Source organism: Megachile rotundata, chromosome 10 (genome assembly GCF_050947335.1).
Source record: "Megachile rotundata isolate GNS110a chromosome 10, iyMegRotu1, whole genome shotgun sequence".
Classification (NCBI taxonomy): Eukaryota; Metazoa; Arthropoda; class Insecta; order Hymenoptera; family Megachilidae; genus Megachile; species Megachile rotundata.
Genome location: NC_134992.1, coordinates 16126184 through 16150366, shown reverse-complemented (window position 1 = coordinate 16150366; position 24183 = coordinate 16126184). Strand labels below are relative to the sequence as shown.

Here is a 24183-nt window from a genome sequence, read left to right as displayed (position 1 = left end):
AGTGTTTAATTGTAATTTAACCTTTACCATATAAATGTTATATTATCTTGATTTGATTTTAACGATGTGTTGGAAGTAACTTGTTTCCACGGAATTTTCACGAAAATAACATACTTAGTAAGATAATTGATTGTTCATCATGGCAAAGTTCAAAACTAAAAACGATTGGTAATGGCTATTTATTTGAATTTTTCGCGAGCACTTCGTGTAAAAAAATTACTTGAAAGTCGAGGAGGAAAGAGGGTGAGAGAATGTCTAACAGGGATTCAATTTCACCGATCGGTGGTAAAGAACATCAATTTTGGAGGTTCGAAGAAGGCAGTTCATGCTATTCTGATTCTCTCTTACAAGCCCGAACATCGAGTACGAATACAAGATGGCATATCATTGGCGAACGATGCGGAACGTTATAGTTTATTCGGTGGTATTTTAATCGTAGCTAGAATTTTTATGATAGGATCTGTCATCGTTGGACTAACCGTTGCATACTTTGTTACACGTTTTACACATGAACACGTATTTCCGACAATTCTGCGAAAAAGTAATTGCTCGATTAAAGTATAGATGTAGCTTACGTCACGTGTAATCGTTTGATTTACGCAGAGGACAAATTTGAAGGAAATCAATAAATCATTAAATATTTTACTACACGAATTGCAGGTATCGAATTCCTTGGGCCGATTTTTATAAAATTTGGTCAATGGGCATCTACGCGAAAGGATTTGTTTCCCGAGAATATTTGTCACACGCTTTCGCAACTGCAACGGACCGCTTCTCCTCATTCCTGGATCTATACCAAGCAATTGCTCCAATCTATTTACGGTTCAAACTGGAATAAAGTATTCGTAAAATTCGAAGATGAATCACCAATAGGATCAGGATGTTGTGGTCAGGTAGAAAAATAAAAGGAAAATATAGGAGTTCGATCGCTTCGATACGTTACGTGCATATATTATTGTATGTATACTTTTTACGTTGGCACGATTCAGATTAGATTTCCTCACTAGGTATACAAGGCATGGGTGGATCTGAATGCTCGACTGGAAGTAACGCAGGAACCACAAATATCTGCATTCGTTCGAAGTAAATTATTTTACTAGAGGAAACAAATGGTATTTTAGTTAGGATATCACGTATCATGTTCCACCATAAACTTTCAACATTAAAAATGGATGTTCTCGAATAATTTTCGCATTCGCGCGTATATCGTGCATTTTAATCGAATCTTCTTACAGTTGTAGAATATTTCAAACTCGGCTCGCTCGTCACCTACATCGGTAAATAGATGACATACGTGTACGAAAATCAGTCCTTAAGCTTAACGAAAATTGTTTCCTCAAAATAAGAGTAATTTCATTTTAGGTAAAAAACTGAATGGAAACGACGGAATCGAACGTGATTATATGTATAAAAGAAATTTGCAACCAGTGGCAGTAAAAGTTTTGCATCCCGGAATTAAAGAACAATTGAGGTACCTTACCAATCGAATTTTCTTTAAACATTCTTATCGATTGATCTTTAAACGATCGTTTACCCAACGACGTTCTCTTCTTTCTTTTAGAAGAGATCTTTCTATCATGAAAGGAATTTGTAAATGTGTCACATACATAATGCCACAATTGAAATGGCTTAGTTTGACCGACTGTATCAACGAATTTTCGCAAATAATGGAAAATCAAGTGAGTGTTTTGATCGTATAAATTGTAATTACAATACTAGAATTTATGTAATGTTTGTAAAAGGTTGACATGAATTTGGAGGCCGCGAATCTAATTAAATTTTCGCGTAATTTTGATAAAAAGAAAGACGTCGTTTTTCCACGACCTTACACAAATTTCACGCAACGTGAAATACTCGTAGAAAGCTATCACGACGGTGCCCCTATTACCGACTATGTCAAATACGACGATACTAAATTCCAAGGAATACTAGCTAAAATAGGAATCAAAACAATTTTGAAAATGGTTTGAGCTTTATTTACGACTAATGTATACGACGGAGGTTGCAGAATTACCGATAATACTTTACAGGTATTTAGTGATAATTTTATTCATTGTGATTTACATCCTGGTAATATATTGGTGCAAACGAATTACGCACCAACGAGAAAAACTGGTGCTTGGTTTTGGAAATATATCGATCGTAACCAACCACGTTTAGTCATTCTCGATTGCGGCTTAGTGGTATCCCTGAACGATCGCTGTCGGCAAAATCTGAAAGACGTCTTTCGTTCGGTGCTCATGGGCGACGTATGTACAGGAATTATTCTTTCCTTCCTCTTCCGTTTATCGCCGTTTGTTGGAAACGGCAGATACGTTAATTGTTTCCTCCCTTTATTTCTGTTAGGGTGAATTGGCAGCAGAATACATCCTGGATCATAGTTCACACGCGTCTCCAGATCCAGACGGTTTCAAGCGTACGATAAAGGACATTGTGAACACGCATCGTGAGAGTAGAATGAACGTAGGTAATTTTACAAAATTTCCATTTGATCCGTGAAAAATCACGATTCTTTTCATCGATTGTTCTCGGAATTGTTATAGATGAACGTGAGCACCATTGTAACCGAATTATTCAACGCGATGATTCGCTATAGAGTTAAACAGGACGGATCCTTTAGCAGCGTGATATTGAGCATTGCAGTGATCGAAGGTCTCGGACGAAGTTTGGATCCAAATATCGATATTTTCACGGAAGTTGTACCATTCATTTTCGTCGATACGATTTACAGTGATCAAATTTGAAGACATCGAAAGTGCTTTGCCATCGCAAAGAAAATAAGTTCGAATAATTTTATGGACGATAAATTGTTCGATCGAACGCGCGTGGTCGTGACCAACAGAGATAAAGAAGAACATTCCTATTCTACGAATCTCTGGCCTTAAATGGATCTTAATATCTATACTTCAAGCTCTTTGGTGTACTTAGTCATAAGCAGATGGTACGAAAGACGCGATCGTTGAGACGTTAAAAAGCTTGGCAGCGCGTAATCGCGACAAACAGAATTCCGGCGAGTGACCAGTTTGTTGGCGATCGCTTCCTGGTTGGTTGACCATCTTCGGTACGCCGTGGCCGCGTCGAACTGATACACCATTCGTACTCGCATGTACACGCGCAACCGTTCCGTACCGTTGCACGCTGCTGCCCTCAGATTATTCCCGTATACCGTATACATGCCATTTTTACTTACACAAGCATATTTGCTAACGGGACCTTTCCGAATCTTCTGGTGGAACGGTTACGTTGTATATTTTGCTGCAGCGAATTTAATACGATTAGCGCAACAAACATTCTTGTAAAAATTTTTCTTCGATTTCTATCTTTTGTAATTTCTAAACGTTACGTTAGTCCGCAACGTTGTCGCGATAGTTCAAATGAATGACTATTGTAATAAAACGAAGTCGAAGCATTTGTCATCGAAATTCGGTGATTCCTCTTTATCGCTGTCGGAACACGAACTTGTTTTATTTAATTTCGTTCGAAGCTAGTTCCGATCGGTGTATGTTCATGCTTATTACGAATACATCTACCTTATTTCCCCTTACTGAATCTAGTTTGTTCTATGCGATGCGGTTCGTTGCGGTCTTATCGTATGTTTATCAAGAGGAGAAGAAACATTCAACTTGGATATATTTTTATTTATTTTTATTCTTAATTGCGTAACGATGACTTCTTTGTTCTTATTCGATCATGAGTGTTTCTTCTTTTCTTCTCCGCGAAGAATTATAAATACGCGCAAATGTACGCTGTAAATTTTGTTTCAAATGGTCAATGATATCGACGAGATTCGACAAACGAGGAAATCGATCGAAAGTTACCAAGCATGTATCGAATGTAACCGGTCAGTGAATCCTCGCATTTCTGAAAGTTCGTCGATCGCGATGTCTTGTCGCGCCATCTGTCGAACGTTCCACGATTGTTCTAGTGCCGAATCTCCCCTCCAAGGTAACTTATCCTCTTTGTCGAAGATGATCGAATCATGTACCGTTTGGGTCCAATGAATTCAACCTAACAAAGAAACGGCGAGGCGTGCGAACGGAATACATACATACAGGGAACTAAGAATTAAACGTGGAACGTATACGGAGCGAAACTCCGTTTTTTTATACCCAACGCGGATCGAACAAGCATAAAAATTATAGCAACTTTTCGATCAACGGCTAAATACACCTCCTCGACTTCTTAGACTAGATCTGCCGAATATCTGTTCGCCTCCTCCACGTTATTTCGTTCATTTTTTAGTTGCGCTTTTTTTTTATTCTTATTTTTTTCTTACCGCGATAGAAGTAATTCGTCGACATAAATCGATGTCTTATCGAAAGGCGCGATCGGTGTGAAACTACTATTCATCGTCATTAGCACCATCATCGCCGCCAACAATGCGCACCACCATACCACCAGTACGACTCCCGCCACTACCATCGGCACCATCACCACCACCACCACTATAACCACCACCACCGCTGCCGTCACCACTACCGTTGCTACCGCCACGGTACAATCATCGGCGACGACGTTTGGTGTCTCTTTTTACCTGTACTTCAGAGTACGAGCACCCTTCGTAAGTACAAGAACGTCTTGTCTCGATTTTATCCGCGGATCGATCGCCACCTGTGACCACGAGCACACGAACACACTGACACACTAGCGCACTTACAAACGAGCACATCACGCGAATTTTGCTATATCCATCGAATTTCGGAAATCAAGCAGTTTATTTTACACCGATATTAAAACATTGTTTTTACGATATGGTTTTAGATTCACGCGAACTACAGTTAATTTAAAGGGTTAATACGCGCATTGAAGATAAATAGTGCGAGACGCGTTCTGTGAGCACGTGGTTGCAGTGGCAAATCAACGCTTACTTTACGCGTAAACGTTCGTTAACTTACCTGGAAGAAATCTTTTTTTCGTATCGGTTTTATCATCCTGGGTCCTCATTGATTTTTAGTGAAACATGTTTTGTCGGTTCTATGTTACGTTTCAAAATCTTCGAACGCGAAAAAGTGATAAAAATTTACTTTACAGTAACTGTAACAGATTTTCGTTTACGCGTTACGCGTTTTTAATGCGTGGGTGATCGCGAGGGGGACCGCGTTTGATGCGTGAACGAAAGTCAGCTAACGAGCCGATATTCGTTTGAGCCGCGTCTTTTTTTGTATCGAAGATCAGACGAAACATTGTACGAATCGTTTGTTCGTACGTATCGACCGGGTGAACAATGAACGCCGTGGCGCGAACGCGATATATCCGGATGACGCGCGCCAAAAATAAATACGTACATTGGTAACTGCTATATATCGTGTACGCGTGTTAGAAAGCGTTTATCGGCGAGTTAGCGAGCATAAATACTCGAACGACAGGCACGCAGGCTAGACTAACGAGATAAACGTTCAACTTTCATCGAAGCTTCGCGTTTTGTATTCTCGTTGAAGTTCTGGCGAACGAAGAAGAGACAATGATATGGAAACAACGCGGATCGATTATCGAAATCGGAGAAACGCGCCTCCTCCATCTGTGTTTATCGCGAAACCGAGTTACTGTTTCACCGGTTCGTTGGTTCGTCTTCGTACGCGATTACGATTACCCATATTCGTTGTCTCTGTCGGTCATGCGTGACGAGTAGCGGTAGTTATTCGATTGTTCCGCACGCGATATTGACAACAGAAGTTGAGCAGAAGTTGGGCGTTGTAGCGACGATTGTATCGCGTTCGATATGATCGAGATCCGTAAGGAGAATCGATACGTTTTCGCGCCTAATATTTTTCCGTGTTTCACCTCGCGTGGCACTTTCTCCTGTAATTTCCGCATTTCCGTATATCGATCGTTCGAAGTTGCCACGAAATATCGGGCGAGAGCGATAAAAACAAAAATATCCGGTGACGCGTTGCTTCGTTCGGTAAATAACCGCGATTTAGATAGCGGTGCGGTTCAAATTCGAGTCGCGAAGATATTTCGGGGAACGAACGTGCAAATGAATTTGACTCGGCTGGAAAAAAGCATCGAAAAAAAGAAAACGGTTAGAGGTGTCTGAAGGCGCTTTCACGACCCGAGTCGTGAAACGTTGCGACATCGAGTCGCGTCGCGTGTTACGACGAGTTTGTCAGAGAAAAGAAAAAAGAAGGGTTTCAACGACATTCGCGGTTCGTTCGATGGATCGTTGTTTCCGCGTGGATCGTGTACGAGTGAGCGTATCGTGAGGCAGTAGTCGGTATTTGGGTATTTTCTCCTCGATCCGTGTAACAGTTTCGAGATTAGCGAGTCAAAGAAAGAGCAGGGTCATCGGCGACGATACGCGTTATCGGTGCGTACCGCAAATAGAAGAAACGCGCAATCCGTAAATAACAGTGGGACAGTCAGTCAACTCGTACCAAACGCTGATGCGAGTCGCGTTAACTAATTCCGCCTTTTTTCGCTTCCTCACGAAAGTTTATACTCGCTGATAGTCAATTAATCTGAACAGCTATTCGATTTCTATGTAGACGACGGCAGCGAGTGATCCTGTATCGCGAATAACATCGGTAAATCGAAGCGCTTCGCGTTCGTTGTACGCATCTTGAGTCTGATCATTACCCATCCGCGATTTACCAGTATTATCGAGTCCCGATCATCGGTCGCGAGTTCGCGTTCCATCGGTGGTTAGCTCGTTCGAGCGAAGAATACGGAGAAATCCGATGGTTCGCTCGCGTTTTGCTAGGAACGACGGAAGAACGCGGTTCGATTAACGGTTAGTTCTCGAGCTAACGTTTATCGAAACGCGTTTATTCAAGAATTATGCGAAAACGTCTCTTCCGACCACTGCCATTCACCGATACGCGCCGAGATTTGAAGTGTACACAGTCGACCACGTGTGCGCTATTTCTTTATCAACGCAATAAAAAACGCCCGTGTAATCCGTTTACCGTACGTTGTGTACCTTTCCAGCGAAGATAAAAATCGGTCGTTCCGACGTCGCGATCGGCGAAAAGGTGGTATAAAAGAGAACAAGGGAAAGAGTTGAGATTCTGTTCGCGTTTGCGTAGGAATTTTGGCAGAACGTTTCGAGATGTTAATTTCGAGCGCTTGGTTCGAGATAATAGCAGCGGCACTCTTGACGACGTTGATCTTCGCGACTAGCTATCGGCCAGTCTGGTGGTTCTGGAGCGGAGCTTCGCACAGGACCAACGGTGAGTCTCTTCGTTAACGATCGATCTTGATCCTTTTTCGCGAAATAACGAGCTCGATTAACGCCACGATCGCTGTTCGAAACGAGACAATTTTCACAAGAAAAAAAGTGCATGTCCGCAACGCGGGATAAAATCGGAAAAAATAGTTCCACCGTGCGTTATTTCTGAACGACATTATTCATCGAATGACCCGATACCACGAAAGATAGCCTTAGTTTTATAAATACCGTTTGAATCGAGTGTCGCGCCTTGTCAAATGGAAAACAGATAATAGATATCGGTCGAACGCGTGTTTACTCGCGTCGCGAAAAGAAAATTTGTCGCGACGCGTCGGAAATAGGGAACGTTGAAAGGAAGGCACAAGAGCGCGGAGAAATTGCGTTTCGTAGGGGCGTTCGAAGAACGACCTTCGTTTCGAAGCAACCGCGCGTGTACGATCGCGGACAACCGCCTTTCTAAGCTCGAAGGTTCGTGGCGTTAAGCAAGGTCGTCGTCGACCTCGCATCCTTCGACCTTAGAACATCTTTTGCGCTCCTCCAATAAAACCAACGCACGCGTCACGCGCTTCAAATGTAACGAGTTTTCGCGTCGATGCTTGCCAGCTCCGGTCGAAGTGACGGACCGAAGGAAATTTAAGACGGTCTCGGATGTGCCAGGACCGTACTCCTTGCCGATTCTTGGAACCAGGTGGATATTCTCCGGCTTCGGATCCTATACTTTGAACAAGATTCACGACGCTTACAAAGGTAAGAAGTTTGACTTTGACGCAACGACGTACACTCCGCGAACGGCCAGACTTATATGGTACTTGTGAACATTTTGAGACGTTCCGGAGGCAATTAAATAGAATCGTTTGCGGACGCTTCAACGCGATTTTTCTCTGATTCAAGAATAGATTTGAATCGACGGTACGGAGCGTTGTGTAAAGAGGAGGCATTATGGAATTTTCCGGTGATTTCCGTGTTCTCTCGTCAAGACATCGAGACCGTTCTACGACGAAGTCCGAGGTATCCGCTTCGCCCTCCGCAGGAAGTGATATCCCATTATCGTCGAACCCGTCACGATCGCTACACGAATCTCGGTTTAGTCAACGAGTGAGTACCGACACTAGATTCGCAGAATCTCGCGTGATCTTCGACAAAGATCCGGTCGGTTTAAATGAACGAACAATTCGATAGACAGGGACAAACGTGGCACGATCTTCGGACCGCTCTTACGTCAGAATTGACGGGAGCCAACACCGTCCTTGGCTTCTTCCCGGCTCTGAACGTGGTGGCTGATTCCTTCGTTGACCTGATCCGTCGGCAAAGAACGATGGGATACAAAGTAACGGGTTTCGAGGAGCTCGCCTATAAAATGGGACTCGAGAGTAAGCCGTGTTTCTCGCCGTACGATTCGTTCTCTCTTCGGCGTGGCTGCAATCGCGTTTCTATTTCTTCAGGTACGTGTACTCTGATCTTGGGAAGACACCTCGGCTTCTTAAAGCCAGACTCCAGCAGCGAAATCGCGAGCAGATTGGCGGAAGCGGTCAGGGTTCATTTCACCGCATCGCGAGACGCTTTTTACGGTTTGCCGCTTTGGAAGCTGCTGCCTACGTCCGCGTACAAACAGCTGATAGAAAGCGAGGATACCATATACAAGTGCGTCTATATCTCGAAATTAGTCAATTTTGCAGCCCGAACGGTTCAAGAGTACTGTTTCGTTTCCAGTATCATATCGGACATCGTGGAAGCCACGATATGGGAGAAGCGAGACGATGCCAAAGACGAATCTGTGGAAGCAGTGTTTCAATCCATATTGAGGCAGAAGAGTCTCGACGTACGAGATAAGAAGGCAGCAATCGTCGACTTCATAGCGGCTGGTATACACACGGTGAGTGAAATCGCAGTCGCGGAAGAGATCGATGTTCGCCGACGATCATTCGTACATTCGTTTCGTGCAGCTAGGAAACACTCTGGTCTTCTTGTTCGATCTGATCGGGCGTAATCCAGCGGTGCAAGCCAAACTGTACGAAGAAAGCTGCTCTTTGGCTCCTCCTGGTTGTGACCTCACCATCGAAAATTTACGAAAGGCCAAGTATCTGCGCGCCTGCATCATCGAATCCTTTCGGTGCGTAATCGATAACAGTGCTCCAACGTCTTTGGAATCGGGAAAGCTACTTTTCAAGTTTCATTTTTTACACCGCAGCTTTTCTAACTGTTTATACTTTCGCGTTTAGAAAGATTCCTACGACAACTTGTATCGCTCGCATCCTGGACGAACCCCTCGAACTCAGCGGATATCGTCTCAACGCCGGAGTAAGTATTTCTTCGTACCGTTGCTCTACGTTTCTAACCAATCGCGTATTGCTTCTTCTAATCGATCAGTTGCTTGCTTCGCAGACTGTGGTGCTGTTGCACACGTGGATAGCTGGTTTGAACGAAGACAATTTCAAAGATGCCTCAGAGTATTTGCCCGAGAGATGGTTAACGCCTGTCGCTCCGCATTCACCGTTACTGGTTGCACCTTTCGGGGCTGGTAGAAGAATATGTCCGGGTAAACGATTCGTGGAACTGGCACTTCAGCTGATTCTTGCGAAGGTTCGTTTACGCGCATACGCTTTTCAGAATGTCTTTCCATTTCTCTCTAAGCTGTCCGTTTATTTACTAGATCGTTCGAGAGTTCGAGATCATTGTCGACGAGGAGCTTGGCTTGCAGTTTGAATTTATTCTCGCGCCAAAGAGTCCCGTGGTTCTTGGTTTCCGGGATCGTTCTTTGAAAGCGTAACTCGATGAAGCGGATTAAACGATTACTCGAATCGCTGAAATCCTCGTAAAGGTTTCACGATTCATTTCGATTCTGTTCGGTTCAGAATATTTATCGTTGTATTTATACTTTATCGCGCACGCGTCGTTTGGGATCATTTTATTTTTCTTTCGTTCGATTTGCTCAAACTCGTTATATAGTCAAGGTTTTTTCGTTTAGTCTAGGTAAAAATAAGACGATCCCGAATGTCATCATTTTCTACGTTTATTGCGTATCCTATCGTATCGTTTTTCAAGGTCGAAATAAAAGAACATCGATCGTTGGCAAACTTACATTTCTCTGTAAACAGTTGTAATTCGTAACCGAATTCGCCCTGGAAAAACATGTTTTTGATGCGATATAAAATTAATTGACGATACATGTATAACGTTCGTGTAAATAAACAGATATAGATATCGTTTGTTAAATATAACGATGAAAGCGTACAAACTCGATAAAAGTTGATACGCACATTTTTTCGCGCGAACAACGGAATTTGAAAATTCTTCGCAGAAATCTTAACCTATGTTTCGCCTACTGACCGTCATTCGAATTGGCTATTTTATACAGGATTACGACGCGAGCAACGGCGTCTTGAAAAATATTAAATTACGTCCACTTCGTTATTTTGATTTGCTAATATGGCCATATTTTACGCACGCGTACAGTTTGAACTTGTACGCGTATCGTACATGGGCGTAGTTAGTTCATTCTAAAAGACTGAAAATAATCATTAAATATATTAACTGATACGACATAAATTATTTCAGAGTCGCCGTGGTCTCTCGTGTTCGTGTAATTGTTACGAACGATATTGAAATTAAAAAGGTATATTCATTCATCGTAGTTTCTATAATGCCACGTGTAACGTTTCAACGACAGTGATGCTCTGTACGACGCTCTTGCGTTACCGGTTTGCGTACATATAGCCAAGCAATTATCGCATTAACATAACAGCTCGTGTAAAACGTCGATCAAATTTTTGGTAAAAGAATCATTTGACCAAACCTCTGATGCTTCTCGGCAAATTGGGAGTGGAACCCTTATTTACACTCGCGGCGGTTGGTCTCATGAAACTGTGGTTTCTGGTTCCGGCTCTTGGCTGAATCAATTTGCTTTTTGAGGTTGACGTTTGTCCGATGTTCGCGCGGTTCAACGAAGCAGGTTGTTGTCCGGTGCTACTACCGCTTCCGCTACTGCTGCTTCGCGAAGCGATTGTTCGTCCTTTGCTTCCTTTCTGCGCGTCGATCGTTGGCTGTAAACATATCGAGCGTAAAATATAAATTCGAGACTGATTTTTTTGCACCACCCCGTATAAACGAGACGCGATAGAATATATACATATAAATACATGGTAACGCAGATTTAAAGCCAGGCACCAGTAAGCAATTATCTGTTTAGTACCAATTATGGATGACTATACGAGAAGCGATTCATTCGTGCTACGTGATGCAATGTAAAGAATAAATGGACCGCAAAAAGTTAACGCGGCAGAAAGAAGATATTACCCCGAGAGATTTGCGAATGGTTCTCGCGGTTGGACCGACGCTGCTTCCACTGCTACTGCTTCTGCTCGCGGGTATTCTGCTGATAGTCGCCCGTGGATTGGTTCGACGTTTCTCCGTGCTCTTGGGAAGCGGTGGACCGCTTGACGGACTTTTCCGTAGATCGTTGGTCAATGCGCAAATGGCGGACGTATAAGTACGTAAATGAGCGTGATTCGGTACCAAGTTTCGTACGGTATTCACGGAAGTGGCACTATTCAGGGAACTTCGCGAACTGCGGAGACTACTTCTCGAGCCTGAACGTTCTACTTCGTTTCTCGAAGGATTGTTATTAGGTCGAAGCGTTTGATCGGAATTCCTTTGCATCGATTCCGCTTTCCTAGATGCCACATCCGTTCGTTTGATACCGTTAGTTCGTTTCGGTAGGAAGCTTGATTTTTCGCTAGCACGTTTCACCGCGTTCGCTCGTTTATCGAAAACTTTGATCGACGACGATTTCACTGCGTTTTCGATCGTTGGTCCGGTAAGATGCTCGGTCGCGTCTATGTGAACGCGTTCGTGATCGTTCCTGGTATAACGCAGTTCAGCCGGTGAACATCTTATCGAGTCGTGCGTATCCGTCTCATAATTACCGGACGACGTTTCTTGGCTAAGCGTTTCCGAAACTAAACTCTGTGTTTCCTCGAATCCTTCGTCATTCATTTCTTGGTCTCGTCCTTTAACTGTAACGGGCAACGTAGGAGAAGCGGTGACGCTTATATCGGGAACAAATCTACCGTGGAACACCGATGTATCGGTCGTTTCGGGATGCGTGGGTTGTACGTTGATCCCGTTTCGATCGTGAATCTGATCATTCGTTTTTCGTCGTTTCGATTCATCCACCGAGTCCGTTCGATCCTCGTTGCGTTCTTCTTTTCGGGAATCGTCAGATTTTCGAAGTCTTAACGACGCCAAAGTCGCTTCGTTGTCGTTGCTCTGATTCACCTGACTCGGTGGATTGTTCGCTAATCGAATCGCTTCTTTCACTTGACTAGGATCGATCATGCTTCTCTGTCGTTCTCGGCTGGTAACTGCTCTTTCCGGCAGAACCGTCAACGATGGTTCTCGCGGTCGCGACTCCTGCATCACGGGACTAAGAACGGTATTCGTTACCGCGACAACGGGCGGTGGTTGGCTAACGGGTAACCGCGAGTTGCGGTGCGTCAACGGTCGCGACAAACGTTGAAGATCCTCGCCGGAACGAACGATGTCTGCCAGTGCAGTGTCGATGTCGAACGAGGACGCTTCGCGTCGTTTTAGTTTATCTTGCCAAGCGCGTAACATAAAATCTTCGTCGTCCCCCTCTTCGGACAAGGGTAGAGTGTGCGGACGTTGCACCGGCTTCTCCTCGAACGATTCCGAGTTTGCTGCTTCCTGTTTCGACTCTTTTTCCGCGGAATCCTGCGCTTTTTTGTATCTCCGCGTTCTTCTCGCCGCTGAGTAACGATCGAAGTTACCTGAAACGATAATCAGTACGAATTTTCTTCTGTTTTTACGAACGAAATTTTACGACTTACCTGCACCAAGATCCGTGCTACCATTTACATTTTTCACAGCCGCGACCTTCAGATCTCTACTCTGGAAAGAGCCGTTACAACGTTCCCTTTTGCACGGTTCCTTTTCAACCGGCTTCACTTCTTTTGGCGGACTAAACAGTTTTCTAGTTGCCGGAGGAGTTTCGATGTTGTCCGAATCGATTTCGATCTTGTCGCTGATCTTCTCCTCGTCCGTGCCTTTCTTCAACTTTGAAAATTTTCGCGAAGTAGAGGCCTGTGGATTCGCGTACGGCTGCCTTAGGTATATCGTCAACTCGTCTTGATGATCCGAGTTTATCGCGTCCTGTAGTCTGTTCCTCTTTCTATCTTCCTCTTTAATAGACTACGCAATTACGAAAATCGTCAAATTATCGTCGATCGAACGATCTAACCGTACATACCATTTAAAAGAATGAATATTAACCTGTAAAGTACTTAATGCGAGTACGTTGTCCGCGCTGAGTCTTGATCTTAATCTACGAGAGTATCGAGGATCAGTCTCTTCCATGCTATTTGGTACGTTCAAGCTGGACTTTCGCCAAGGAGATTTGTCCTTTTGCGACGGATGCGTTTCTGCTTCTGAAAACGAAAGCAAAAACAAAAGCGAAAAATATATAGGTTACATATTCAAACAGTGTTTATCTTTCTCGATGGCCTTACATAATAAAAGCAACAAAAACAACCTTCAATAGCTTCCATTGTGCGCATAACGTCCGTCTTCTCGACCGACGGACGCCAGTCGTAAATATCGGAGTATGCTTCACGCGTCGAATTACTTTCGGTCGGGGTGTTCGTCTTGCCTTCGCTTTCTGTAAATCAAATTACGCGAATCAATATATATTCGTTGTTGTATTTGACGATTAAAGGTATTTCGAGTACTTACCCGAGTCTTCGAAGGACCGTCGGTTCGCTTGATGCAATTGTCTCGCTTTCTTCTGAAGCTCTTCACCAGCTCGATCTTCTTTCTCGTTTTCCGACAACCACGCTTCGATCTTTTGTCGCCATGCTTTCCTAGTTTGGCATACAACAGCTTTGAGCACGTACGCGAAAAAGGGAAAAGAACGTATCATACGTAGCAGTATCGTAACTCTTACCCTGCAGGCTTCGTTTCTTCTTCTTGCAAAAACGGTTTGCTTTCTATCAAAGGCGACGGTGAACTCGGTCTTTCGCGATCGCCCGAAAAATCGGCGTTCAATAGATCGCTTCTTCGAGATTGTCCGCGAGCTTTTCGTGCCCATGAACGATCTAATGATATTGCGCAAATAAAAAATGAAAATAAGAAGAATAGAATGATAGATCCCTTGTGTTAAAAAATTAACAATATTTTGTGTATCGTACCTAAACTGCCCCAAGATTTTCTTTCTCGAGTACCATCTTGACCCGACGTTCTTAAAAAGTCCATCAGATTACCGTCGTCGTCTTCGCAAGGTATTCGACTTCGGCGACGTCGAAGGGTTCCGTTCGGTGTAACATCTATCGCGTGAAATAGTAAAAAATAAGAAAACTAGAAACCGGATTTGGACAATGCGACAATCAAATGATAAAACCTGGAGAATATATTTCTTCTTTGGCAGATTGATGATCGATGGTTCCACCGGAACAAGAACCTAGACGTCGACGAATATTCGGCGAGCCGGTAATCGAGACATCGTCATCGGATGTGACGCCTCCGTTTTGTAATCGTTTGATCTGTAAATCGAAGCGAAACTATCTGAGTTAATGAACAGTTTCGATGATGCCAGAACTGCTTTATTATACGCATACTTTGGCTTCGTGACTGCGACTATAATTTCTTGAAAATAAACTGGCATTAAAATCGATGGGATCATAGTCGGCTAGGTTGCATTCGGATTCAGAGGTTGGTGCCTCGGCTTGATTGGTTACTGTAAAAGTTATATATCGATAAAGAATCGAAAGAAAAATGTACATTAGATAAAAGTACCAAAAATATATATACATACGTAGTCGTTTTTTAGCCAATAACTGTTCCTCTCGTTGCTTGCGCCTCGCCAATACTTGCTCCTCTTGAATTCTGCGTCTTTCGTTCTCCGCGACGGCTTGGTTAAATTTTTGACAAAACTGATGGAATACTTTGAAGCATTCCTCGATCTTGAAAGTGTTTGCGTCTTCGCAAAAAAATTCGGCGAGCGATCTCCTTAACGTTTCCAGTTCTTCCATGTCTCTTTTCAGTTGACTCATTTCCTGTTCCGCCATCTAAAGAAGTGCATGGTTAAAAAGTTCGAAATTAATTTATCAACACTAAAAGCTATACCTGCAAAAATTGTGCCATTTGCTCTTGTATATCGATTTCCGTCGAAGGATATTGAATCTGCGCCTTAATCTTCTTAATCTTTGTGTCGAGTGCGTTGAATTCGTTGTTCAGCTGCTCTGTCGTAGTTCTTGCGGCACGAAAATAGGACGAGAATATTAAAAGAATTACGTTTTATTGTCTTCTTATTTCTATACTTACTTCGTTGCAGCTTCTAACGCAGTCATATTCTTGGTAAAATCTAACAGGTCTTTCCTCTTCCTTTCCGCTTGCTGCAATACAAATCCTTTAGACGAATACGCGCAATGAAAAATATGTCCGAACGAAGAAATAAAGTTTACTTTACCAAAGCAACGTAATGTATGAGATTCATTCCTGGCTTATTCGCACGGATCTCGGTTAATTTTTGTAAAGAAGACAACTTTACTCCGGCAGCGTTTCCCGCGTAACCACCCTACAACATTAGTTTGAAATTCTTTCGCTCTCTCGAAGTTAGTAACGACATGAATTAGATTTTACTCGTACCGAGTTGAGAAAATTTCCAGCGACCAGAACCATGTAGAGCATCTCTTGAAGCGGTTTGTTCGTCATGAGATCCTCGCCGGCTAAGATCATCGAATTGATGCTGGGTTCTAGATAGGCCATATTGGCTGCGAATTCCTCTTTCAACAGCATGCATTCTATCCTTAATTTGTAGCTGACGGTCAAAGAGAAGAAAAGATTAAACCTGTTCGCTACGAATCGTGACGATACGAATGAAAACTGAATTGCCTCTTACTTTGGCACTTGGATGAGTTGCAGAAAGAACTTTTCGGCATTACCAAGCTTCGACTTGTCGCCGTCGAAACTTTTGAGCATCTCCAATTCATCCACCTCTGGCAAAATCTTTAAAAGACCACGTAACTTCTCCGCCCCGATGTCGTCGTGACCACCCTCTTTTATAAGTCGAATGATATCTTCGTTCGAACTACAGCAATCGACAAGACGGTCGTTAACTAGTTCGAAACCCGACATCGCAATAAATCGTAACTTACCTTCGAAACTGTTTCAAGAATATGTTGACGTTCAGACTCCTCTTGCCGTCGAGTAGCGCGATCTGCAATACGTCGAATAAGCGAAACGAACGAGTAAAGGTGTGAATAAATTGTAAACGAATGAGGTACCTCGGTCGGTTCTCGACGTCTCTTTTCGGCATCGGAAGTGGCACCGTACGAGGAACACGATGCGGCGGGTAACATAGGTGGTACTTGTTGGCAGAACAATCCCTCCATTTCTGCCCAATCTAAATCCGCCATGGGAGAATTTTGATGCTCGTTCGCGACCAGAGACCAAATGTTGCGTTTACCGATCACCTACGCTCGAGACGATCGAGAGATGAGACACGATCGCGAGTCGCGACAAAGATATAGGATAAGTGGGAGTACCTTGTGATTAGGTATCTTGTTCCAATTGATGGTTTTCATCTTTGCCTTGGGGGTGGGTATTTCCTGTTGCGGCAAAAGTCTCGCGTGATTATTCGGTTGCTCGGGGGTGGGCGCCCGTGTAACCGGTAGCACGTGCAACGGTGGCGGTATAGGCGGCGGCTCCATCGATGCATCGGCGTGCGTCGCGTTGGTGGCGAAAAGGGGCGGAGGCGGTGGTGGCGGTAAAACACGACCTTGATTCGGAGTCAACGGGCCGGCAGGTGGAGGCGGAGGAGGCAAAGGCGGCGCAACCTGCGGCCCCGCTGTCGAATTGTTCACCTGCAACGATGCTTTTCGAGACGTTCCGCACGTCTGATCGGTACCTCGACAATGACAACATAGGTTCGTCTGCGAAACAGAAGCCCTTTCCTTTTTATTTTGGCCCTATAATACGCTCCGCTAACTATACGCGACAGATTTGTCGATTTACTTGGAGACTAGGTGATCGCAGCAATTTGGTAGCGTCTTCCCGGTTCTCCAGTAAGGTGGCTCTATGCACCAACGTCTCCGCCGTGTCCCACGCTAAGTCGCTGGCGGCATCCTTGGGATCCAGTCGTAGCAGATGTTGAAGAATACTTAAAAAAGGTATTTCTTGCGGAGTATCGGCGATCTACGAACACGTACGAATTATTCGATAAAGATTCGCTCGATTTTACTCTCGCTGGAGAAACTGTCTTGTTTCTTACTTGGCCGAGAATCGCGTAAAAGACATCGACATGAGAAGAAAGATCGATACCCGGTGGTCCGTGATTCGACAATTCTTCGTCGGTTTCTCGTTGATCGTCGAAGGCGTCGAGTTGTACCCTCAAGTCTGGAGAGTGGCTTTTCCTGCAAGAATAATCGTCTTCCTGAATCTGACTACATTTTAAGCCTTTACATAGTTGTTCGCTCTATTTTCGTCCCGCTCGGCCCGAACGTTCTCTCTAGAATTTCAATTTCTACACCACTACGGCCTAGTTTTACTCCCTTGTCGTCGATATTTATTATTTTACCGTCGTTATCGTCGATAACGATACAAACTTTTTCCCCTGTAGTCTCAATAATTTTCTCGACGTAGTTGACTATTTGGCATGAACAACTAAAACAAAGCAAACGAACTTGACTACCAAAGCGACGTTAGCTAAGCGACTAACAACGTTGCGTTAAAAGCGAAGGAACCTCCTCGATGAAAGCAACAAGTTTCGCGCATCGTGTCGAATTGATTCGCATTTTCGTGACGAATCATATAGACTGTTTCACGTATTTCGATTAGATAAAAATGATAACTGTTATACGATTTACGCGTGCGAGTTCCAGCTGCGCTTCGAAAACGATTTTCGTTTCCTCGATGAACACCAAAAAATATGCAGCTGCCTTTACGATTGTCCAGTCGTCGCAAAATAAGATACAAAACTGCACTTTTCACCGTACATCGTAGCTTTTGCAACGACAACCGATCCTATAAACTATCCTTCGCTGAACAAAACGATCTGATAATCGGTAATTTGGCAATTAATGATCCTAGACGGGATCACGAAGGGAAGTTCACTTTTCAATGGGAATCGTATCGTTCGCTTAAAGAGATAATTGAAATACCAAATAATCGAGAGCTGAGATAGTAGTCCGGCAATCGGAACAGTACGATGTCGACCGTTCCAGCGCAATGCAAGTCGCGACTATGGGTGCACGCGTGTCACGCCGCGAGCTTACTCGTGAAGAGTTAATTTCGGCTTTTCTTTCTCTCCCCTCTCTCTCTCTTTCCCTCTTCTCCTTCGAATCACGTTTTGTTTTTCCTATTCTCCTTTCCTCATTCTCCTCTATTTCACGTTCACCTCCTTTCGATGTCTCTTTTTTCCCTTTCTTTCCCCTACTGGAATCATTTACGACGATAGCATGAATCCTACGGCGATTCGCGGCGCGTTCCTTGTTCAGGAATCGTCGTTTCGAAAATTCGGAGCTAATCGATTCCTTGTATCGTAAAGTAGGACCATTTTGTTTCGAACGATATTTAAAGCAACTCCTTCAAATAGTTTTTGTTCGATCAAGAATAGTTTGCTCTCGTCCGTCATCCCATAGAGGAACGACGTATCGTACTATTCCTGTAGACTGTAGGGAGCGATTTAAGCGGAGACCTAAAGAAAGCGACAAAACTTGTAGCCAGTGCATCGTGATTCGGCGCAAATACCTCTAGTTCCGATCGTACCGCTGTCAATCGGTTCCCTTTTCTTCGTCGACTATCGATTGCGATCGCGTCGCGGGACAGTATGAACGGGTCGATGAGCCGCGACAACGCGACCACGACTGTCCAGAAGAAGGTAACTCGTCGCGTTACGCGTAATAACGACGATTGGATTAGTGCATGCAATTACCATGTATCGTATTATACGAACGAATGTCTGCTTCGTTAGTCAACCAATCCTCGAGACGTGATCGCTTTGATACTTTTGTTCGGATGCATACCGCGTCTCGATGCATGCGCGATATTAACGTTGGATTAGGTGCAAATGAAAAGGTGTGGGTACAATAAAGCGCCCTTTCGTAACACTCATTATTATTTATTATTCAACGATGTTAAGGTGTTAATCAGTTAATGTCATGAATCCAGGTCGTCGTAGAGTACTTACCGTAGCTCGTTCAAAATCGGAAGAAGCTTCAAGCCTGCGAAAAAAATTAGACAATCAGCTCGAGTAAAGAATATTTCAGTTACGAAATTCTGTGTCCATCCATCTTTACCAACCGATGAACTCGTTGCGGATTCTTATACGATCCTTTAACACGGGCGTAGAGATGACCAAACAATTTATAAACGCTAGCAACGCCGTCCGATAATCCTCCGCAGTGGCGTTCTGCAATTCTTCCACGACGATTCGTAATCGGTAGCGTTCGCCTTTCCGTTTCTGCAATGTTTCGTCGACGATTAACGTCTCGCGTAACTTGTGTACCTATTACGATCATCTCGGCGCAATGTAACGCGTTAGTAAGAATCGTATTTAACGAGACAAAGTCGTAGTCGTTCGTTGTTGGGAACGGAGCTCTAAGAGAACATTACGGTGTAGATCGTTCTTTTGTTTGACGAAGAAAGACCTTGAACCGTGACTTTTACCCAAGAGCTTAGCACGCGTTCCCGTGTACCTACAATGAACCGTGGACGTAACGATCTCTCTCGTGTTCGACGCAACACCTTCGCGATACACGGAGATCCTATCGCAGAGATCGACCAATGGAAGAACTCTATTTTCATTGAAATTATCTATCGAGCTTGCAGCACCTGATACTCGTGAAGAGTGTCGATGGCTCTCTGTCTTCCATCCTGACTGTACACGCAAAGCGCCGAAAGCAATTCCACCACTTGTTTCTTCACCGACGTACAGGCAGTGTCCAAGGCTGAAATTTCACGAGAATCATGATGAATGCGATCGACACTGTGTGCTTCAACTACCGAGAACGCGTTGAATAATTTTTACCCGAGGCGAGCTTGACGCAGTAATCAGGATTATCCACGATGTAATCGAGACCAACGTGGGAATCCATATTGACCGCATTTGTAAAAATCTCTGCTCCGAGTCTGAAATGGAAAGAGGTATTCTTCAAAATTTCATCGTGACAACAATCTTGGAATTATTCCGCGCGAGCAGTCAAATTATGATTTCGTCGCGCGCGGAAATCGGTGATCAACGAGAAAGTCGATAGAGAACGCGAGAAATTTTGATTCCGTTTGGATCGATCGATCGTGAAAGTACGAATCCACGGTAACGAGCCTAGACCGAGGTCTAGGTTGAAAATAGCGGACTGTTTCCACGTGTCCGTTTTGCCGCATAAATACACTGGCATGACTAAGTACTGGAGCAAAAAAATGAAGTACCGAATCGTTTACGCGCGAGGAACGTTGCCCTTAATTGTTAAAGAATATTCGCGAGACAAACGTCTCCGATTCGATGAAATTAGGATACAGCGGCGGAGTCAAAGGCGTCGATATTGAAACCTCGTGCGCTCGTGAGGATACGAAAACACAGGAAGGACGAAAAGAAGAAAGGGAGAGGATGAAAAGGTAGAAAGGAGGTGGGCAGGAGAAAGAAGATAAGGGACAAAAAGGAAAAGAATGAGAGGATGAAAAAAGAAAGAGGGGGAAAGCGAGGCGAAAGAGTGAGAGTGAAAGGGCAAGAGAGGAAGAACGGCAGAGAGGGAAATATAGGGGAAAGACCATAGGATTGCGTCATCGTATGCATGCACATACCTCTAGTCACGTTTAAAAATAGATTCTCGAATATTATTAAAAGGGCCACGATACATCGTGAACGTTTCGCGACAAAATGCTGCCGAGTCGAAAGTTGCTAGAGACCGGCGCTACGAACGTTGAAAGTAAAGTTTCCGTGGTCGAAAGATTTTTTCTTCGGATGGATCGAAGAAAGATTTAGACGAGGTTGCGATTGCTCTGGCGACAACGAAGGAAAAGTTGTTCCGCGTTTCGAGGAATAAGCATTGTGCGCATTGTAGCGGACGAAACCAAAAAGGACACGATTCGAATAACGATAAGCGAGATTTGCGAGTAGTATTCCGAATATAACGAGGAACGGAGAGGCTGGTCGAAGTGATTCATGCTGGTACGCCTTGCTACAGCCGTACCAAGTCATCGGAGCTTCCTGCAACCGTGCCTACCGCCGACCTCCAAGTTCGCACTTGCGTGTCTGCAGTGAGCACGGTGCACTTGCGTTTACGGTCACTGGCCATCTTAGGAAGGCCGCGAGTCGATCTGTCGAGAAATGATAAAGGAATAATACAGAGTCGAAAAAAATCGTCGAACGTTTGTTCGTGTTCGGGACTGCAGAGTCGTTGCGTTGTGTCGCGCGAAATGATCTATGGTCGCGTGGCACGGTTTACAAAAGAGACAAGATTACGTTACCCGACCGAACAACTGGATCAATCGAAACGTTGTTTCGACAGAAAATGGAGCAGCGTGGATCGGCAAAGGACGAAGATCGCGCGCGCTACTTACCCGCTTACTTACCGTACTTAATAATTGAATCGCGGGGATCGCTAATAGTTGGCGAGCAAAGACGATCATGGACGTATGTACAAATTTGCTTGTGTATCGTGTGTATTTAGGCATACATATACATGAAATAGCACTCACGGCGGACGTGGGATACCATATCGGGTACCTTGTTGACCTCGCCTCTCTTCTCTGTCTCTCCTTCTCGTTCTCGTTTTCGTTCTCGTTCTCTTTCGTCCGCGAACGTAACAACCTAAGTGTGTGTACACCGACAATCTGCTCTCCTCTCTTCCCACGTCTTTCGCCACCGACAAAAGGAGTTTCGACCGTCGCCAATGTCGTTTCTCGGACGTTTATCAGCGAAAACAGAGAATCGGACGTTCGGCGCGAACCACCGGGATACCGCGCGATGTCGCGTGTCCAGTTTGACCAAATTTGACGCGCGGGAAGGATCGTGGGAACCGCGGGAAATTCGACGAGCGATGCGCGCCGAACGATCGATTTCGGTCGAACGATCGTGAACCGCGCGCGCTAAGCGCCACTAACGAGCACGTGCGAGACTCGTCGATGTTTCGGAATCGTTTCTCGATTAATCGACTTCGTAAGAATGCCGCGCGGCACCGACGGAGGACGAAGGTTACCTCTAAATGTCCATGTATAGACGCGATCAGGGACATCCGGATATTTTCTGTTTCGCTCTGTAACGCGCCACGTTTTGTGTCGAATCTCGAAACAGAGAGCAGAGCAGAGAGACGAAAATCCACCGCGATAACTCTCGCTTTTTGTCGACGAAATACGTCGAGACGTTGAATCGACGCATCGATCGACTCTACGATTCGATCCATCCCATGATCTCCCACGTACGGCTTTATTCGATACAGGCAATGCGTGACAATTCGTCGCAACAACGATCTCTAAGTCGATTTTGATATCGTTGTAAAAATGTTTGTTCGAACAAATTCTCTTTCGCATTGCCGACACGTACTTGTTAATTTCGTCACGTTCGTCTTCGCGTGAAAGTCGGAATAGAACATAAGTCTGCCAATCGTCCTTGCACGGAACGAAGATCCAGTCTGCTGGATTTTCTGTTTCTTGTTGAACCGCGATTTCGGGACTCGCGTTATTCAAGATCGCGTACGCAAACTCGTTAGAAGATCCTTTCCATTTACTCTGATTTTTATTTACGACGCGTTCTATCCCGCGCGACCATGTATAGCTTTCGTTTTCATTGGAATCAAGAACCATCCCCGAATTTGGGATTTTGAATCATTCTGCACCGATGCGAATTAATCGTGGTTACCTTGTCGCAACGTGGTCATGGCCCCGACTGCTTGGAACATAGTGGTCAGGATCGTCCCCCCTTTACTTTTACTTTTGCGCCTATGACAACCTCTTTGATTCTACGTGTTCGTAAAATTCGGGACCGCGACATTTTCTTTTCTCCAGTTAGTTTTCCTACGGCTAATCGTATTCTTGAAAATTATCATTTTGTACAACGATAAGGTTACAAGTTTTAAACGGACGGTATCTTATTACTATTTAAAATATTATTGTTTTTACTGGTTTATGCTCGTCGTTCGGTATTCCGAAGACAGTACGTATTCGCATTAAGATTCTTGTCAAGGGTTTAGTCGACGTTATATGTTTAACGGTAACGTTGGCGTGCATATTAAGAAGATGCAAAAAAAAATCAACAAAGTTTATCTTTCCTGCGCGTATAATTTCTAATACTTTCTACGTTTGAATACGACAGTTTCGTCCTCTCTTGCGCAACGATTCTTTCGGAATTAAGCAATACTAAATTGTTAATCCGAAAATGGAAATAATGTTGGCTATATTGACACAGACCAGTAAACGAAACGATTACGAGAAAGAAAAAAGGACACGTGCATCGTTTTAACGATCAATAAATAAAGCACGAGCGATTTTCTTTCAAAATGACGTTTCTTGCAAAGAAAGAGACAAAACGTGACGGAGTTTGACAAGTGTTCAAAAGACGATTTCGAAAAAATGTGGAAAAATGAAATACTAATACGAGTACTAGTAACCTGACCAATAAGATTCTCTTCCTTTCTCACCTTTTATTTTCATTTGAACAACAGGTTGATCGAAGAATGGGTGATCCGTAGCTTTGTTGGCATCCCGATCGCGGTAACACGCGACACACGCACACTTTTTTCGTCGAGCACCGATTCGCGGAAACTGCGTTTCAGGAGCGCGCGACGGACCGCCACGATGCTACGGAATGATTTAATGCGCATGCGCAATTCCCCTCCGGGATCCAACATCTCGTTCTTTATCATACTCAAACAAACAAGGATCATAGTAGTGTCATTTTAATTTGCACCTTTTTCTTTTTCTTAAAGAAACTTAATGCTCCTTTTTATTGTTTTCTTATCATTTCGTTCGATTCGAATTCGTTTACAATTGTTTACAAGAACGCAAAAATG

The 24183-nt window shown here is 44.1% G+C and overlaps 3 protein-coding genes across 16 annotated transcripts; 2 read left to right on the top strand and 1 right to left on the bottom strand.

Annotated features, from left to right (window-relative positions):
* Positions 1-20: 20 nt before the first annotated feature.
* LOC100884124 (putative aarF domain-containing protein kinase 2) lies at positions 21-4339 on the top strand. 5 transcript variants are annotated; one of them, XM_012294618.2, is made up of 10 exons: positions 21-541; positions 661-893; positions 1008-1083; positions 1236-1277; positions 1363-1471; positions 1562-1679; positions 1743-1964; positions 2031-2249; positions 2347-2463; positions 2544-4339. In XM_012294618.2, exons 1-10 carry the CDS (start codon positions 172-174, stop codon positions 2742-2744), a joined length of 1707 nt encoding a protein of 568 aa, XP_012150008.1. In that variant the 5' UTR covers positions 21-171; the 3' UTR covers positions 2745-4339. The 5 variants fall into 5 exon arrangements, with proteins under 5 accessions (XP_012150008.1, XP_076392236.1, XP_012150007.1 ...); XM_076536121.1 differs by lacking the exon at positions 1743-1964; XM_012294617.2 differs by having other exon boundaries at positions 1363-1679.
* Positions 4340-4428: 89 nt separating this feature from the next.
* shd (cytochrome P450 family 24 subfamily A member shade) lies at positions 4429-10386 on the top strand. 9 transcript variants are annotated; one of them, XM_012294622.2, is made up of 11 exons: positions 4611-5554; positions 7026-7169; positions 7772-7915; positions 8065-8263; positions 8348-8538; positions 8611-8809; positions 8879-9041; positions 9112-9278; positions 9388-9466; positions 9551-9748; positions 9819-10386. In XM_012294622.2, the coding sequence occupies exons 1-11, from the start codon at positions 5467-5469 to the stop codon at positions 9933-9935; spliced, it is 1689 nt and encodes a 562-aa protein (XP_012150012.2). In that variant the 5' UTR covers positions 4611-5466; the 3' UTR covers positions 9936-10386. The 9 variants fall into 9 exon arrangements, with proteins under 9 accessions (XP_076392242.1, XP_076392237.1, XP_012150012.2 ...); XM_076536127.1 differs by lacking the exon at positions 4611-5554 and adding an exon at positions 4429-4561 and having other exon boundaries at positions 8611-9041; XM_076536122.1 differs by having other exon boundaries at positions 4605-5554; positions 8611-9041.
* form3 (FH2 domain-containing protein formin 3) lies at positions 10161-24028 on the bottom strand. Of its 2 annotated transcripts, none has more exons than XM_076536099.1 (26): positions 23812-24028; positions 20208-20308; positions 20012-20127; positions 19481-19640; positions 19368-19401; positions 17451-17592; positions 17195-17374; positions 16726-17133; positions 16465-16653; positions 16336-16397; positions 16080-16268; positions 15827-15998; positions 15648-15755; positions 15503-15573; positions 15305-15431; positions 14994-15246; positions 14797-14915; positions 14580-14721; positions 14371-14505; positions 14127-14277; positions 13916-14043; positions 13716-13841; positions 13457-13611; positions 13015-13375; positions 11462-12954; positions 10161-11208 (listed from the first exon to the last, which is right to left on the bottom strand). In XM_076536099.1, exons 2-26 carry the CDS (start codon positions 20272-20274, stop codon positions 10948-10950), a joined length of 5349 nt encoding a protein of 1782 aa, XP_076392214.1. In that variant the 5' UTR covers positions 20275-20308; positions 23812-24028; the 3' UTR covers positions 10161-10947. The 2 variants fall into 2 exon arrangements, with proteins under 2 accessions (XP_076392214.1, XP_003707392.3); XM_003707344.3 differs by having other exon boundaries at positions 16726-17112; positions 23812-24024.
* Positions 24029-24183: the final 155 nt, after the last annotated feature.